The 18,982-nt window shown below is 43.7% G+C and overlaps 1 protein-coding gene across 1 annotated transcript; it reads right to left on the bottom strand.

Annotated features, from left to right (window-relative positions):
• Positions 1-416: 416 nt before the first annotated feature.
• CAVIN2 (caveolae associated protein 2) lies at positions 417-13,358 on the bottom strand. Its single transcript, XM_006272372.4, has 2 exons — positions 12,690-13,358; positions 417-3,123 (listed from the first exon to the last, which is right to left on the bottom strand). Exons 1-2 carry the CDS (start codon positions 13,134-13,136, stop codon positions 2,332-2,334), a joined length of 1,239 nt encoding a protein of 412 aa, XP_006272434.1. The 5' UTR covers positions 13,137-13,358; the 3' UTR covers positions 417-2,331.
• Positions 13,359-18,982: the final 5,624 nt, after the last annotated feature.

Here is an 18,982-nt window from a genome sequence, read left to right as displayed (position 1 = left end):
CTGGAAGTGAAATGTAAACATGATGTTAGTGTTCCCCAGCTAGTATTTCATGGCTGCAAGAAGTTGACAGCCACTCTATAAAGGTTAAACATGTATGCTTTGGCCTGTCAGTAAAATTAAGTCTGCTAAGGACTATGTGGCACTCTAAAAGACATGAGTTTATCTGTGTGAATAAACAAACTGTACAGTTCAATACAATTATGCTTGCAGAATCATTTAAAGTATTAAAAGTGTGGTGCAGCATAATAAATGCAGATAGAGCTATCTAATTCACCAAAGTGTCTGAATATATTTGGGTGCTTTGGATTGCTGACATGGTGATGTCTGGAAAGTTAAATTTGAGAAACTGTGCTTTGATTTCAAAACATGAACAGATAATAAGGAAGGAAATGTAATAGAGATAACTGGGATATAAATTCAAGTAAGGCATTTTTAGTCTTTAATTTAGACAATGCCAGATTCTAAAATTTGCTTTGCCCAAACACTGACATAATTTTATTAGTATTTTTCTTTTTTTTATTCAAGTCATCACATCTTTAGTTATAAGTACTGAACAACATTGTAGTTAATACAAAGTAAGACTGTAACTGTGTGTATTATGTCATCATTGTTCTTGAAGAGATTGCTCTAGTATGATACCACGTAATAAAAACCTTAAACCCTAATCACGCCTACTTAAAATATGCTCTGATGAATGGCTAATTTCCAGTGTTGTTTGTTGGTTGCAGGGAACATTCCCCAAAGGTTTTCCTTTCAGCCACTATATTTGCTTCTTAGAAAACTCTGAATAACTTGTGATTCTAAATACAACTTTAAGCAAACAACATTTTAGTGCAATGTTATGTAACAGCAGAATTATCAGTATACAAAGAAAAAAAAGAAAAAGAAGAAGGATGTAAGGCAACTCTTGGCAGGTATTGTGCTCTTCCCCCCCCTTTTTTTTTTAACATCTGTAAGTAGTGGGAATGAACATTGCAAGTGAACACACTGCTCTGTAAGCTCTCATTTTTAATGCATTTTGAAAACTTGTAACCTATAATTTGAGAATGTGTGGGAGACTTAGTAAAAGTTGTCAGATCCGTGGAGGATCAAATCTCATGCCATTACAAAGCCCTGTATAAATTGGCATTTATAGCTCATCCTTGCCATGCAGTTCAAAACACTTACATTGTAATGCTCAAATATCCTTGATAGAAATTTTAAACTTTTTTTTTTTTTTACCTTTTTAAAAATTATCCTTACATCCTTGTAACTGTTAACTCATTTCTATAGATATAGCTTTATATATGAAAATCTTTATATAGATAAATTATTCTGTTTTAAAAATATTCTTGGATACAAAGTTGTGCAGGTGCAAAATTTGAAAAATATACTGTTCTAAGGAATAAGTAGTCATTAAATTGTGCTATTCTAGTGTGTATATTTTTATGCTGGAATTATATTTTTATTTTTACATTCTGCCCCTTTGCTTTTTCATCATATCAATGCCACATTTCTATTATACCCCTTGCTTCTAGTGCCTTTTTCCAACATGTCAAGCTTTACCTCAGATCTCACTGTAAGTATTGAACTAGTTACACATTCATCTTTGTCAGCTACCTATTTCCATAAACTGTTGTAGACACAAAATCATCTCTCCCTTTGCCTTATAAACACAGTTGTTTCTATTAAGTGAATAACAAATGACTGTGGATGAAATCCTGGCCCCACTGAAATCAATTGCCAAGCTCCCATTGACTTTAGGCACTTTTACCTTGTGCAGGTTCTGCTCTTCTAGTCTTAAGGTAAAATGGAGCTCTGCCAAAAGTAGTATATACATGTATATACAGCAATTATTGAATCAGTTAACATATAAAAGATATGGCAAAGCAAGCTAAATAAAAGTGCTCTCATTGATAACTTCTACATATAAAACTACTTGCAGAGCTACAGAATTCTGCAGTAAGGAGAAGTAATCCAATTATTTCTTGACTACTATTCATGTGCTTCCCTGATTTAACTTAAAGCCAACTGATCAGCCTGCCTCTTTTGGTCAGGTTGTCTTCATGATAGTCTGCAATTGCAGCTGGCTGCAGGAACTCTTAACTAATAACCCCACCCGCTTGGTTTAGGAGGTGAATTGGAACTGAGCACCTTGCAGGTTGCCTGTATAGCTGACTTTTTGTTCACTCTGCATTCCAACACTGTGCAAGAAATTAGCACTGCATAGGAAACAACGCACAAAACAATCGTTACCATCATATATGGACTACGTGTAGGAGAAATATACACTGGTTATTCACTTAACTAAAACCACTGTATTTTGGAACACAAAAGAAGGCTCAGATTTTTTTATGCTGTTTGGTCTATCTGGAGAACAGCAGCTTGGGTTGATTCTTCATCAGACTGTTCTGTTTCTCCACTGGTTGGTTTGTTTCTCTCATCATACTGTCTCTGGCTAGAAAATTCTGGTGCTGTTCCATACTCATCATCATCTTCAACAATTGAAAGCTCAATGGTGTTGCTTATCCTTTTGCTCCCTCCTTCCTCCCTGGGTTCCTTCTCAAAGGAATCGACTATTGCTTTGTCCTCCTCTGTTATAGAAGTGGTAGGTGTCAACTCTGAGTATGCCTCAGTGAATGAGGTCTCCTCATCATTCACAGCTTGATCACTGCTTGTAGTTTCTGGTGGTTTCTCCTCATTTTCAGCAGGGGTCTCTCCTTCACGGACTTTCTTCACGTTGAATGTGAGGGGGGACACTTTGAAAGAGGAACTCTTTGAAGTGGATTTCTGGTGATGTGGAGTAAGTGATTTCTTAATCTTCTCTCTCCGCTCAGCAGAGACTATCTTTGTGCCGATCTTGTTCATCTTTTTCTCAATGTTTTGGCGGGAAAATGCTTTCTTGAGACTGTCCACTTTCTTGAGGCTTGATCTTTTTATTTTCTCAGCTCTGGATTCTCCCTTTTCATCTGCACTGTCGTCCAGACCATTTTCATCATGAGGCATTTCATCATCTGATGACAGCTCCACTGTATGCAAGGTTTCTTCCAGAGTCTTGTTCTCATCTTCAAGTTCTTCCTTCCCTTCTGTGATACTGGGAACAGGTTCTTTTGCAAAAACACTGGCAGGAATCTCATTTTCCTCCTGAAAGAATTGACAACTTTTAAGTTGCACAGTGCATGGCTCACAACTTTGATAAACAAAACACAGAGCTGAAAAATTATATTTACCCCCTCCCACTTCCCTTTCCTCCCCGGAAATGAAGGAAAAAGCATTTTTTTTTTGTTTTGGTATATTTAACCAGTAACAAACCACTCAAAACGCTGTGAAGCATTCTAATGTACAGCTTGGCAGAAGGCAGAGCAGAGTGTGATTGTACGGTATGTGGTGCTGCAAACAAGTTTGCGGCGCCACATACTGCACAGTCCGGTGTTCTCCATGCTGCAAGGGCGTACTGCCTGAGGATGCATTACACTAGGTTTTTTTTCCATGTTTTATTTTTTTGACTCCTGGATATTCAGGGGTAAAAAAAAAAAAAAAAGGTGTGGGGGGGAGGGGGAACAGAGCAACTTACACACACAGTGCATGTTGCTGAAAAGCAGAGCTGGGCTGTCAGGAGTTGCACTCTGCTGCTAGCCAGGCTCTGCACAGCAGAATTGGTGCAGCTGCAGTCCCAGGAGGTCCCCAGGACTCCAGGTAAGGCTGCTGGGCTCAACACAGTGCTGGCCCCAATCTCTTCTACCCCTTCCGGGGCAACTTGCTGTGCATTAAAACGCATATGGCACAGGTGTTCCTTGGGGACAAGTAGTGGTGGTGCAAGGTGCGCCATTGCTATTTGTCCCTGGGGAACCAAACGTCCATGCACGTCTGGACATGCCCTATGAGACCAACTGATTCAGAGGCATGAGCTTTTGGAGGTAACAACCTCTTTTGTCAGATGAGATGCTATGAACAGTTACCATCCGATGAAGCCTGCCTGACTTCAGGCTAACACAGCCAACCACCACTGTATAGAGAAAGATAGAATCATGTCAATCTGAAGTTAGGCAGAAGGCAGGGCAGGGCAACACCTCAGAAGCTAACTTGAGGTGGCCAACCTGCAGTGTAACACATGGCACAATGGGGAGGCAGCACTGTGGCAGACAGAGCGGAGAACAGAAAGCAGAGCATCAGATCAGGCAGGGAGCACAGGACAGGAGGAAGAACAGTGGCTTAGTTGAGGAACACGAGGCAGGGAGCAGAAAGCCGAACAGCAAATTGGGCAAGAAGGGATCACAAAAGTACTTGGGAAGGTTGCGGGGCTAATTTGTGACATGCCTACCAAAAAGATTGGCCCCTGCTAGACTAACTTGTTCAGAGAGGCATGAACTTTCCTAGATTACAGCCTATTTTGTCAGATGCTGTGAATGGACTGCTGTAGCAAATAAATTAATCATTATGTGGCATAGGGAATAAGTAGTCTTCATACCTCAGTGAAAAGAGGAATATTTGTACTTTTTACACCCAAAAAAGAACGGGGAATGGAAATATTCCAGGAGGAATCATAAGAGCTTGTAAATGAAGAAGAGGTTAGGTAAGAAAAAGAGCTAAAACTAGACATTAAGGAGCTCATCCTACAACTACTACTGAGTACAGGGCCTTATAACATGAGTAGTCCAAAGAGAGATTCCAAACCCTACCTCTGTTACTTTTTCTATCAAGTTAGTTACCATTGAATTATATGGATACTCTGTATTTATAGTACTTATGCTATCATTTTTAACCAGACAAGGCTTATGAGAAAACCCTTACTGTTACATACAGCAGGCAAAAATTCATAACATCTTTAGGAAGAGAAAGCACTAAATGCTAAATGTGATGGTCTCAGATCTGTTCCCAGTGGGCAAGAGACTACACTGAAGGGGGAGAGGACAAAATAACCAAGCAGTGTATGAACTTCAAAGCTTTTGCTCATTAGCTCAGGATTGAGCATATGGTGTGATCCCCTAGAGAGAATAGTCTCTTGGGTTACAATTGCTGGTGAGGCTGCATTGGGATGACTGCATGAATGCACAGAAAATGCCAAACTGCCTTTTGTATGTGGTTTGTTTCTTTGAAATAATAATAAAAAGTCAGGTTCCTTTGCTGCCAGCTCACTATGTGGCCCTCATGGGAATACAATGTGTGTGCGTGTGTGTGCGCGTGCGTGTATATATATATATATATGTATGTATGTGTGTGTGTGCGTGTGTGTGTGCGTGTGTATATATATGTATGTGTGTGTGTGCGTGTGTATATATATATATATGTATGTATGTGTGTGTGTGTGTGCGTGTGTATATATATATATATGTATGTATGTGTGTGTGTGCGTGTGTGTGTATATATATATATATGTATGTATGTGTGTGTGTGCGTGTGTAATACACTCAAAGAATATTTCTTGACAATTGTGTTTTAAATATGTGTGAAGTGAATATATTTCAAGAATGCAAAAGGAATTGCCTTTGTCAAATATTTTGATATGATTTTATAATTTAGTTGTTTCTTGTACCTTCTTGAACCAACATTTAATAACAAACATGTACAAACAACATGCCCAAAATACTCTGTACATTTTCCATGGTGGAATTCTAATAAAACACGCATTCTTCTTGCCATACGCATACATGTAAAGACATTCTATTTTTGTGCTGAAGGCTAAAAATACATTGGCACGGTATGTAGTCTTATGATTTTAACTTAATTTGCAGCGACTGGTGAGCAACTATTTACTGCTCCAGCTGTAAAAAGCCAAAATAATTTGTAATGAAATGCAAATGTTTATAATTTTCTGTAATCTGGTTACAGAAATCTGGACTGTGTGCATAGATATAACTAGGATTGGACCCCATTGCAACTATCTGGAGAACAAAGTATAAATCACATAAAACCCCACTCTTGCATATTCTTTCACAAACAAGGCACTTAAGGGTTACTTATAATTCTGAATATTCCAGCATTCAGGTATATGAGGCTGAACAGAAAAGAGCAAACAGATTCCACAGCTTCAGACAACCCTTTGTAAACTAATTTGTTAAGATTTTTTAAGATTTATTTTAAAACCTGAATGACAAAGTACAAAAACCAAACCATGACTTCCTTACTCAAACACATTTTCTTTTGACCTTTTAATGGCAACTTTGTCTAAATAAGGATAGAGCAGGCCCTTTAAAAATATTTAACAGCAAACTAGTTTCATGAAATTGATTGTGTAATCAATCTAATCCAGATGCAAGATAATGCTGTAGATAGTGGCATCAATCTAATAACACTGCTAAAATTTTCATGTTGAATCAAAGTATAGCAGATTTCAGAGAAAAGAAAAGGGAAAAAAAAAGGCTGAGGGGACTGATTCTCTGCCCCCCCACCCCACATACAAAAATTCATAACTTCTCTAAATTTCCATAATCAGCCGGTTATTCAATTAGAGTTGGAGATGGATGACACTGTACCTAAATGACTGCACTGGGAATTAGGAAATCTGGACTGTATTCCCTTTTCTGTCTAAACTTCCTGTGGGGGTCTTGTGCACGCTGACCTTAGTGCCTGTTTCTCTTCTGGAAAACAGAGATGATGATGCTGTTTCAGTGAATGGTGTGAAAATTTGTGGTTGTAAAGAACTGTGGGGACCTTGGATGGAAGGTCCTATAAATTGAAGTTATTGCTATTATTTATCAAACCAAACAGATAACCAAAGTATTTGCTGATATATCCTATATAAATGCAATGCTGAGATCAAGTTAAGAGGTGATTTCCCCTCCACCTTCTCCCCCACAGTAACTTTTCACTCCAGACCAGTGATTCTCAGGCTAGGTACCAAGCCGCTCGGGGTGCTGCAAGATCCTTTGAATGCTGCCCTGCAGTATGAAGAGACAAGCCAAGTATGAGGAGATAAATGCAAGCTCATGCTCAATCCCTGCCTGACAACAATCACTTATTGTTGCTAAACACAGTAGTGATTCCCTTTGTGATTTTTTTTTTGCCATAAATTTTGGCACAATCCTGAAAGGCCTTCAGATGTGGGACTTCCCACTGAAATTTGCAAAACTGGGTCTTCTGCCTTGGGGCAAAGCCTGTAGTAGACCCAATATATGTGCAGATGGTGACTAGATGATTAAATCTAATATTCCAAATACTATTTTGCTGAATGAAGTTCTGGGTTCTGCTGAGAGAGGATTAAACAGATCAGAACAGCTGCAATTAATTTTACTTTCCTAAGACTACTTTGCTGCTCTGAATTTGTAGATGCATGCAGGGTATGTTATGTCATCCATCAGCATAGCAGTATACCAGTGAAAGGTTTAGCAACAAATGTAGTAATAGCATAGCTTCAGGCCATAATCCATGCTTTGTTTACTTTCCCTTAGTTCTTTGATATTTTTGTGCATGAAGGCACCTTCCAAAAGATTATTATACTGATCCAAGCAACAAAATATAACTAACTAGGTAATATCTTACAGCTTTCCCTTGGTCTCTTCATTTCAGGATCAAATGTTTACTAAATGCAGTGAGGGGGGGTGGGGGGGAGGCTTGAATAGTAGTTTACCGGCCACCCCAAGCTGTAATTTTAACACAAATGAACAAGACCTTACACAGAAAAAATTAAGTAGTAGTCCTCTTGATTTGGAATTTTACCCTTGCAGATAAAAGATCATGCTGGTCGTGTGGTTACAGCAGCAGAGAAAGGAACAATGCTAAAGCTTAATAAGGATTTGAGAACAGTCATTTCAGTGTTTTGTTGAAGTGCCATGCCACTTATGGTATGTGTTACAATTTTTGCCTCCTCAAATGTGTGGATATAACAACTTTTTTAAAAAAGATGGCACCAATTAAAGAAACATATGCAAACTGGGAACAATCCAGAATATCCAAGAGGAGAAAGCTATTTGAATATACAATATGTAAATTGCTAACATTTTTCCAAAAGGCCTTCAATCTGTGTATGTTGATGGAAATCCGATTCTAACAAGTTGCAGCACATCTTTGTGAAATGCAAACCTCAAGCTCAGTCATGTGTTTCATATGCACCCAATGTTCTTATTAAATAAGAAGACATTTGGGTTGCATGAAAAATTCAGAATCAAGTCACAAATCTCTGCTTTCATTTTTTACATTGTTTCCCCCCTAAAGTCCAGAAGCCAAGTCCTTAATGACAAACCTATAGCATGAAATTTAAATAATTTTTTAAAATGATGAATAACAAATTCTCACAACACAAACTAAACAAATTTGGCATGCACCTGAATTCCTGTTTTTACACACTTGACATTACCCACTGTCTGATAGCAGCCAATTAATTCCCTCTTTCCCAGACCTTTTGAAAGCTCTTGATCTACAGCTGTACATAAATGGACCCACCCTTTTGTTGTTTTTCCTATTACAATTCTTTTGTAAATAGGATAGCCTAGAGCCAGGGTCAGCAACGTTTTTGGGTAGCGTGCCAAAAACACCCACAACCTCAACTTATCAGATCTTTGCGTGCCAAGGGGTGGATAGCCAGTGGGGTTGCGAGGGGCCTGAATCTTGTGGCAGTACAGCCCCAGCCCCTTCCCCACTTTCTGTCCCAAGTACCACATACACGTGCCACCAGCAAAGAGCCAGGCTGGGGCTCCGTGGACCCTGATGCAGCTACTTGTAGTTTCCCAGCTGCCTGCCACAGCTGGCCAGACCCTGGGCAGGCCCCTGCTATCTGCCATGGAGCCTGGGCTGCTTGCAGCAGGCAGCGGAAAGGCTGCAAGTGGCTGCACTGGGGTCCACAGAACCCCAGTTTGGCTTGTTACTGGCACATGCCTTGGGGTAGATAATGGGGAAGGGGCTGGGATAACAAGGATTGGGCCCTCATAGTTACTCCGCTGTCTGCCCCAAGGTGTGCATGCCATGCAAAATGCCTTTGCATGCCACACTGCCATGTGTACTAGGGGTTGCCTACCTCTGGCCTAGAGAATAACACCTCTTTGCTCCATCAGACTTCTCTGAAAGAGACCACATAAAGAGCTTTCTGGGGAGATCTGCAGGCAGGTAAGTGTTGAGCAACCTTATTGCAGGAATGACATGGGCAAAAGAAAAGCATCATGGCAAAGAGCGTAAATGTTCTGTAGGGTGTGGTCAGTCCACTCCCTGGAGCAGAGCAGAGCTGGCAAAGGGAACAGCACAGTCTCCAAACTGGAAAATCCCAGGCTCTCCAATTATCACCGACAGCCCAAGCCCTGGTGTTGCTCCTGCTGCAGAAAATTCCAACCCCTCCAAACAGCTATTTCACACCAGCCACTCAAATGTGATAGGCCAGAGGACTTTGCTTCAGCTTTCTGTCCAAGAGGCACCCAAGCTGCTATAACAGCTGGCTTGTGTTACTGACGGGAAGTATTATAGCCTCTTAGCAATATTGCTATTGAAGTTAAACACGATTCTTCTTTGTTAAATGAAAGCATCGGGCCCGATTCTCTTTCTATTTACAGTATATTGGTTTTCCATCAGGTTGGAATCCAGGGGATAACAACACTCATTATACCCATGGAAGGGAGATTGGAAACAGACATCCTTCTGCACAAAGGTATTTCTGAGTGATACACTGAATTGAAAAGGCTGATTTTTAATTTGCCAACGCTCACTGGAATAAGCATACATTTATTTGATTCATTTTTGTGATCAGTAATGCATTTTGGAACCAGATATTTAAGAAAGGCTTATGCCAAACTCCCAGACTCAAACAACTTTAGACTTTTAAGAATATTTAAAAATAAGTCCTATCAAGCCACTGCCCTGTTCTCCTTTAACTCTCTCCTTAAGACAATCCTCTGTCTTAACTCCTGCAAAGCACTCTCAGCAGATAACGAATAGGCAGTGGGTGAACTGGAATAATCAAATTTTATACCAAATATGTTTGGTTTATTGTTATCTCACCCGTCCCCCATCCTTTTGTCTATTTCTTCCACCTGTTGTGTCTTGTCATAATCCTAGAATGCAAGTTCTCTGGAGAAGGGATTGATCGTGTTTAAACTATGCTGCAGCATAATTAACTCCCGATTCCGACAGAGGTCTCTGGATGCAACTGAAATAATATAAAGATAACTTTGGATCAAATCAAAACTGAAGTTGGAGATGGGATCAATTCTGAATTCAAGGTGTTTGAACTCTAGGTTAAAATTCAGTGATGCTAGCCACTACTGAGGTACAGAATTGGAATCCCTATCAGTTAGTAGTGTTTTTAATTATAACAAAATATTTTCTTAAATTTCTTTTGTAAATCCAGGTACTGTATCTATTTCAATGTGTCTAGTGAGCAGAAAAGTTTTCAGTTTGCTTTGTAGTAGGAAAGCCCCTGGGGTACACAAGGTCTGAATGTATCATGACCTCTTCTTCCTTTGGCTTCGCAATAGTAAACTACAGCTTCAGAAGAACAATAAGCAACAAGGTGGGGTCTTTCCTTTCCCAAGGCACCGGATTTAATCAGGTCCTCCAATTCTTTAAACCTGGTACTACTTGATCAAAAAAACATGACAGATAATCTAAAATAGTGTTTACATGAAATGTTTAAAATTGTACTTTTTCTTTTAACTAGCTGAAATCCAGACAGCTTTTTCCTGGAGCAGAATCTAATGTAATTTTTTTTTTTTTTTTTGAGTAAAAGGCACACCCTGTATTCAGTTAAAGTTCATGTTGAAAGCAATCCAGATCATTGCTTAAAAAGGAGAAAATATGCAAACTGTTCATACCACTGAAAGCCTTCCACCCAGAAAGCTAAGTTTTATAACTGGCTTACGAGATCTCTGAATGGACTGGAGCAGACCTACAAATTAAAAGTTGCAATTTTTATTCCTGGCAACAAGTAATCCTAATACACCAAATATTGATTTTGATGTAAAAAACCGGTGTGCCTTTTTTCCTTGGCTAAGCCCTGAAAGAGTTAAAGATTTCTCTCCACAATCTTTACTCAAAGTTTCCACATGCTTCCCTGGGATGAAAGCATAACAGCAGCCATGGATTCCTTCCCCTTCCACATCCTGTGGAGAAGGGAATATGAATTGGCTGGTGAAATGCAGTTTCTGTGCATGCTTTGTACAAGAATTGTTGCCTCTGTTTAATGTGACCCACCTGCTAGGCATGAATGTGTATTCACTGGGTCTTAGTAATTCTGAAGTGGTAAAGCTATGGATACAAGTAATATAGTACTACTGTACAATGATAAAGAATGTGTTTTGTCTTTATGTCACGAGCAGCAATCCTATGCAAAGTGCATCTGTATGGTTGACAGAACATGCTGGGATAGTGGACCTGAGTGCTAAGAACCCTTCCCCCCCAGAGATAAATATTTGTGATACGTGTATAAATCAGGAAGGAAGCATGGCGCTGCATTAGGGGGAGTGCATTGCCAGCACAGATCAGGAAAAGTGGGTACACGTGTCCATACCAAAAAATAAAAAAGCATATACTGCATGCAGATCAGATGTGCGTATGAATCACAGGGGTAATATTTAACTGGAAAAAAGGATTCCCCAGAGACCCCACAGGCATAGTGTCTTCTGTAAGTGATCACAGCAGCACTGACCTGAAAAATGTCTGAAACTCCAAAAGGAATTACATATAGAGCACGGAGGCAGTAAGTTTAATTGCTTTCTATCTGAATACACTTGCAGCTCTGAGCCGACAAAAGTATGGCCAGAGGGAAGTGCACACATCCAGATGGCTGATAGTCACCAGCCCCTTTTCTGGAAGGCCTGTGCTTGGCACGCAGTTGCCCAGATCTGTGCAGCTCCGCTGCTTGCATTTCTCAGCAGTGAGTCAAGGTGAATCCCCTCCCTGAACAGCAGAGGCAGGCCACACCCTGAACTCCTTCCCTGTTACCAGTGGGCCACCCTTTTTGAGAAGCTCTTGACTGGAGGATCTTCCACAGGCCTGACTGGGAAGGAACCAGTGGTGGTTCAAGAAGAAGCAGCAGTGGAGATGGTGCTTGACTGTGCAAAGGCTGAGCATTGGAGGAGGTAACATCTTCAGCCACCTTCCCATTCCCCTGGGGCTGCAGCCAGGAGGCCTGGAGGAGTTATGAGAGAGGCCCACCTTCCCACAAAGGGATGGAGCCTCAAAGCAGCCGAGTTCTACCATCAGCCAGGACCACGGGCAAAGGCTGGCTGTAAACTGGGTGTGTCTATGTGAGACACTTACTCCACATTAGCCTAATAACACTGTGCTATAGTATAATAACAGCCTAATAACACTGGTAGCAGGTCATGACAGAAACCATGCTAACAGCCCATGGTGCGGCGTTATTAGATTAATGCGCAGCAAGCATCACTAAATAACCATGCACCGTGCACTGCTTTGGGTAGTGCGCATTTAACTGGTACTTGATTAAGGAAGTACTAAACTAAATGCGCAGTATGTAAAGTACATTAATGAACGTGTGGATGCACCCCTGATGAATTAGCCAGTGAAGGCCTCCGTTCACTGACGCGAAGAGTTTGGAGGGCGAATCACAGGTAGAGGCGGGCTGCGCTGGCTCATCCAGAACAGGAGCTGGCCGGGGGCAGATACAAAAAGCAGAGGTTTTACCCGCCAGACTCTGCCTGTCCTTCCTGCGCCAGCCCACGGGGGGAGGCAGGTGGCTGGCAGATTGGGACGAGGCAGCGGGAGGTGACACCCCTGTGTGCAGACGGCTCCCCCCCACCCCCCCGCAGTGCGGGGCCGGCTCTGACCTGGAAGATGAGCACCTTGAAGTGGTTGCGGCGCAGCAGCTGCGCGTGGTTGCTCTCCAGCCGCTTGACCTGGGCGCACTGGCGGTCCATGCGCTCGCGCACCTCGCGCGTGTGGGCGCTGACCTTGCGCGACTTCTCCAGCAGCTTGCTCACGGCATTGCTGGTGGACGTGTGGTGCTTGCACAGCTTGCTCAGGTCGCCCTGGATGCCCTTGACCGAGCCCTCCAGCTCGATCTGCCGCTGCTCCATCGCCTCCTGCTTCTCCTGCACCGAGTCCAGCATGTGCACCAGCTTGTCCAGCAGCGTCAGCACCGTGATGGCGTTCACCTGCGAGCTGTCCCGGATCGCCTCGCCCGCGCCCGGGCTGCCGGGCGGCTCCGGGCTGGCGCTGGGCTCCGGCAGGGCCGGGGCGCTGCTCCGCTCCGCCTGCGCGCCGTCCTCCCCCATGGCTGCCCCTGCGCGCCGCGCCGTGCCGCGCCGCCGCCCCGCCGGCTCTTAAAGCCTGCCGCCTGCCCACCCCTGGGCGGGAGGCGCTGCCCGGCCCGGCCCTGCCCGAGCTGCAGAGGAGGCGCCCGCGGGTTCCGGCTTTTGTTCGGGCGGCCTGCGCGTGTTCCCTCGGCCGCTCGCTTCGGGGGGGCAGAGCTCATATTTCACTCCTGACTTCAGCCCAGGCGGGGAGAGCAGGCCGGCCGGGCTCCCCTCCAGCGCCAGCCATTGGCTGCGGCTCGTAAACTTCTCCCCGGCTGCTGTGCCACGGATGCAACACAAGAGCCTCTGTTTGCCTCTTCCCGACGCCCCCTTCCCCTGCCCCCTCAGCTCTCTGCGCGGCCTGCCTGCAGGCTGAGCCCTGGCTTCCAGCTGAAGGAGCCCAAGAGGAGAGGGAGAGGTGTTTTCAGCACCCGCTAGGGTTCACATTTTCATCCAGAGGTCAATAAAAGCTGAGGGAGGGAGGGAAAACCTGAAATGCAGCCCCCATAACCCGCAGGCGGGCTGGGAGCGTGCTTGCAGCCAGGCCTAATGGCGCCGCTTGTATGAAGTTTGCCCTGTTACAGCTTCGGGTCGGTGGATGTCTTGGTTCACTGGCTTGTGCTAGAGGTGGTATCTTTTAGTAGGCCAACTAGATTTTTGGAAAAAAAAGTCTTTAATTGCTTTAACATTTCTTTAAAGAATTTTTTTTTGTTGCAAAAATCTAGTTGGTCTAATAAAAGATACCATTTGCACCGCGGGGCCTGATTCCTTTTTGCCTTTAGACCAGGGGCGGGCAATGATTTTGGGCGGAAGGCTGCTTACTGAGTTTTGGCAAGCCATCGAGGGCTGCATGACAGGCAGCCAGGGGCAGATAAATATTAATTTTCTTAATTCTGGGGGGGCCCCGTGGGCCGGATAGAATGGCTTGGCTGGCTGCATCTAGCTCCCAGGCCGCATTTTGCCCACTCCTGCTCTAGACCAATGCGGTGCCAACCCGGATACTCTTCGTTCACTGACACATTAAGGCACATTAAGACATTAAGGCAAGACTAAATCGGAGGCTAATGGAGGGAGAATCGCACAGTAGAGGTGGGCTGCGCTTCTCGTTCCAGAACAGGATTCTTGGCCGTACAGCAGATAAAAAGCGGAGGTTTTATCTGCCAAGCCATGCCTGTGTCCAAAAACTGACTGGGAAGGAAGTATTACAACCTGCCTAGAAGGCTCCTTAAAAATGTGGGCCTGAATGCTTCAAACATGTCTGCCCTCACAGCAGAGCTGAACACATACAGTGGTTCCCTGCGCTGAAGTCCTAGAAGGTCCATGTGCAAGGATGGTTGAAACCTTTACACATGCGCTTGTGCAGGTGAATGGTCCTACTGAACTCAACACAATTAATGAGGCATGGACTTTTTTTTCTGGATTGAGTCTTTGCACTTTCTATCATGTAAATCTTTACGGAAGGTGCTGTTTCAACATCCCTTGAGGTCTTCTGTATGTTCCTGGGACAAATGCAGTGCAGCTAGCAGCTGTATATGCTTCCTCTTTTGGCACCAATTTCAAACCTGCCGGGCTGGAATTTTGTCCAGGGGTGCCTCATCTATGCTGGGGATTTGAAAGAGTTGTTGTACCCTTCCATTAAAAGCAGCAGGAATTACTTTGCTAAAATCCTGTTCAGGGGTTTGGAAAGCTAAGTTGTTCTGGTGGATACGTTTTCAAACTTAAGTGATCCAAATAAAAAAAAAATTGAAAGCTACCCGTTGTGTATACAAATCTGTTCTTCACAATATCTTTTAATATAGAAAGAATTTCCCTGTATATGAGAGATACAGCATGGATACATTGCCTATTGATTTCATTGAGTCTTCTTGTATTATAATTTGCATTTTAATGAAGTATTTGGATAGTTCTGACTTTAATTTTGTAATCATACCATACTTCGCAGCGCCCTAGTAAAGATCTTAAGAGGACCAATAAGCCGATTATAGAAATATTTACATTGCTTAGAAGGACTCATTGGCTAATATATTATGAAACAATTTGCTTATTGTTTGTTCTTTCATTTAAAATTTGTAATTCAACAGCCAAAAGGCACAGAGATATTAAATAAGAAAACCTATTATAAGTAAATGAAGAGCCAGACTCTGTTTGAGTAGAATTATGTACAAGGCCTCAAAGACTAAGGGTGAGATTTTAATATATTTTACAGCAAGAGTTAGGTGCTTCTTTTGAAACTAAGTGGGACTAGGGTGCTTAATTCACTTTTATGCTTTTGAAAATCTCCCTCTAAATTTTAACCCGTGTTAGAAAAAAACAACCTAATTCAGTTTGGAGCTTCTCTGTACTTTGCATGAGTTGTTTTTTTCCTTTCAGAATGTTGTATTATCTACTGCTTTTCTATGTTAGCTTTTTGAGTAGGGAGAAATATCTGTATTTCTGACAAACATTGGGGACAGTTGTTCTGAAGTGAGGACAAGCCAATGGGAATAGGAACTAATGGGAAGCTTAGTCCTTTGAGGAGATGATTTTTTTTTTAACACCCTGGGCATTTCTCTATGTGCAATTAATGCACCTTAAGGTTACTGTGCATTAAAATAAGGTGCAGTAAACTGTGCCCCAGAATGCACCCTACACATGAGCCCATATCAGGAGCAAATTTGCTTCTAGTGGGGGCAGTTGAGTCCAGGGCTGCAACTGCCCCCCTGTCCTGCTCTACCCCCTTGTAGCATCTAGGGGAGCTCCAGGCTTCCCTGGTGCCAGCCCTAGGATGGCAGGGGACAAAGGTGTCAGAGCTGGGATTCGGGGAGCAGGAGGAAGCTGTCCCAGAGCAGGGAACAGCTCCCAGCCACGTGGAGGTTGGGTTTGCAGCCCAGCTTGGAGGTGCTGGCTTGGGGTGATGCTCTGTGGCTGAGCAGCAGCAGTGCCCTGAGCTCTCCCCTTGTTTTGCTTTGTCTCCCCCTGGTCCCAGCACTGCTTACCACCTCCCCCCATGGCTCCTCCCGGTCCTGGTGCTGCCCAACTTCTGGCTCCCCCTAGGCATGGGCAGGGAGCCACTGGGGCATGCACTATGCAGGTAGTGGCAGGACTGAAGGGACGGGAAAGTCTCTGTCCCCGGCCCAGTGCTGTGTGGACAGAGGGTTCCCCCATCCCAGTGCTCCTTAGCTTTCAGCTCCTAAAGAGAGCCGGGACCTGAGCAGGGCAAAGACTGGGAACAGAGAGCTCCCCCATCCCACCAGCAAGCAAAGTGAGGGGAGAGCTTAGGGTGCTCCTGCCTCTTGGCTATGGGGCGTTACCCTAAGCCAACGCCGCCAAGCTGGGCTGTGATTCTGAGCTCCTCATCAGAGCCATGGACACCTTTCTCCCCCTGCCCTTCCCCTCTCCCCCCATGGCCTCCTGCTGCCTAGGGAACAAATTGCTCCTGGTCAGTGTCTACACATGCATTACTGTGCAGTAGCTAATGCATTGTTAATCTAGTACCTGTATTTCTCGGCACTAGCAAATCATTCATTAGCCTTATTTACTGCACAGTAAGTCCTGCACACATGTAGGTGAAGCTTTACTGCAGCGTTTCCCAACTGGTGTGCCGCAGCACACTGGTATGCGGTCAGGCATGTCCAGGTGCCACAGCATTTTGGGCTGAAGCCATGCCCCCCACCTGGCTGGAGCCACACCTGCTGCCTGCTGCTGCTGCAGGCAGCCAGACAGATGTGGGGGTGTGGCTCCAGCCAGTGATTCAAACATTGTGCCACCTGCTTTCTGTCGCTCACTATCCGCCCCGGCCCTCCGGGTCTGTAGCACTCAGCTGCTTATCACCCGATCCTCCCCTCCCCCGCTGCTCTGTGGCATTTGGCTGCTCGCCAGCCCCCCACCCAGTCTGCAGCGTTTGGCCACTTGGTCCACACCCCCTCTTCTGCAGTGTTCAGCCGCTCACTACCCCCCCCCCCCACTCAGTTCGGCTGGTGTGCCGTGGGGTGGGGGAGGCCATGTAAGTGTGCTGCAGGGTGAAAAAGGTTGGGAAATGCTCTTTTACTTGTGTAGATGCACCCCCTGTGCTATACTTGAATTGTCTTTAATATAATCTTCAACACTTTAAAGAACCTGTCTTGCAGCCAATATTTAATGATACTTTTTGATATTTTAATGATACTATTTGATATTTTTTATCTCTTTCTGGTGTATGTTTCAGATGTACTATTCTTTACAGTTTTTTTATTGGACAAATACACCCATAAAATAAAGCATTGTATCAAGAATAGACTTGTAACTAAATATGCAGGCTCTGAACAACTTAGAAAACATATGAAAGAATTAATGGTGAAACAGTGTTAAGTTAAACTGGTTTTGTCTGTCTGCTTCCATCTTAGGGTAGCTATTTGGTAAAAGCTATCATGGTATTCACCTGCTCCCTGGCCTTGTAGTGAGATGCTGTAACTGAGCCCATTTATTTTTGATATTAGGTCTTCTGTCTATTCTTGACTGTGGTGTAATTCACATTGGTGTGTGTAAATTACTGAAGATAAAGTCTACACCCAATTTTTTTGAAATCATGGTGAAATAGTTGGTGATGTGTCCCGTGCCTCTTAATGAAGTGAGTGGAATCTAATGCGTCACCTAGGCTGACACAAGAAAAGGGTGACTTGTCTCTTCCACTTCATATAAACAAGTTCTGTCCAGCTTTGTTACCTTCATCTGTGGTGAACTGAAAATCTTAGACACAATGATGAATGTCTCTGTACAATTTTAGCAGTTTTATTGACATGCATATGGATTAAAGGAAGATTATTACTCATATTATACTTGCAAGAGACTTAAAAACTGCATTTAGATGGAAACCTTTTCAAGGCCCATATACCCCTAGGCGCTCTGTGGAGCCCCCACAGTAGAATTTGGAACTACCCTTTCGTGAGAAGGTAATCTGTCCTTTCCTGAGTGTGGGCTGGCATTTGTATGAGGTGATTTTCCTGTTTTTTTCTGGGAGACTCTTAACTTTTTTATCGGCCTCTCACTAGTCGGTTCCCCTCCACTATCTTGAAGAAAGAAGGTGCTTTCTGTTTCCTCCTTAATCCTTCTGTGCCTCCTTCCTGCTGACAAAGTATTTGTGGGGGCAGGAGAGAGAGGGTTGTTTTTCTTACTCTATTCCTTTTTTGAGAGCCTCTTCACTGCTGCAAGTCAGGGCTAGGTTTCTACTACTTCATACTTCCTGGACAGATTCCTGGCTACACTGGATGTTGGGGGAGGTTGGTAGTAGATTTCTACTATCATGGTACTCGGTGACCATGTCTGCATGAGACACTTACTGCACAGTAGCTTGTTATTACTGTGTAGTAGCTCATTACTACTGTGCAGTAGCGTTGTGTGGCACGAACCATGATGCGATGCTATTGCGCAGTAGCAACGAGCTACTGCATAGTCAGCATCACCAGGAAACCATGCGAGGATGCTACTGCACAGTAATGCTGGTTACTGTGCAGGCTTTTAGTACTTGGGTATGCAGTTAAACGACTGCACGGTAACAACTGCACAGTCAGTGTCTCATGTAGACAGTCTGTGAGGGCTGCTTGGTTGTTGTAAAAGAAAATCTCCAGCACTTGAGTTGTTCTTTGGTTTCTTAAGGTGGGAAAGAAGAAGTTTGCTTTGCAGTACTCATTCCTTAGCTTCCTTTCTTTTTGAAACATTTTCCCCCCAACAAATGCATGAAATACATGTCATGTCATGGCTCTTGACCGCTGTATTGTTGCTCACAGAGTTCTCAATGGGAGTAGAGAAACTCAACAGAATCTTGTAGTTTTCATATTTTGACTGCATGGAAAGCTAACAGTAGCAGCAAA

The sequence above is a fragment of the Alligator mississippiensis genome, chromosome 4 (genome assembly GCF_030867095.1).
Source record: "Alligator mississippiensis isolate rAllMis1 chromosome 4, rAllMis1, whole genome shotgun sequence".
Taxonomy (NCBI): domain Eukaryota; kingdom Metazoa; phylum Chordata; order Crocodylia; family Alligatoridae; genus Alligator; species Alligator mississippiensis.
This window is presented reverse-complemented; position numbering and strand designations above follow the sequence as displayed.

Excerpts from the sequence above, each read along its gene's own strand:
- CAVIN2 (XM_006272372.4), bottom strand. The coding sequence starts at position 13,136 with ATGGGGGAGGACGGCGCGCAGGCGGAGCGGAGCAGCGCCCCGGCCCTG. Across the intron at positions 3,124-12,689 it reads TCAAGGTGCTCATCTTCCAG|GAGGAAAATGAGATTCCTGC; the intron begins GTCAGAGCCGGC and ends CAATTCTTTCAG.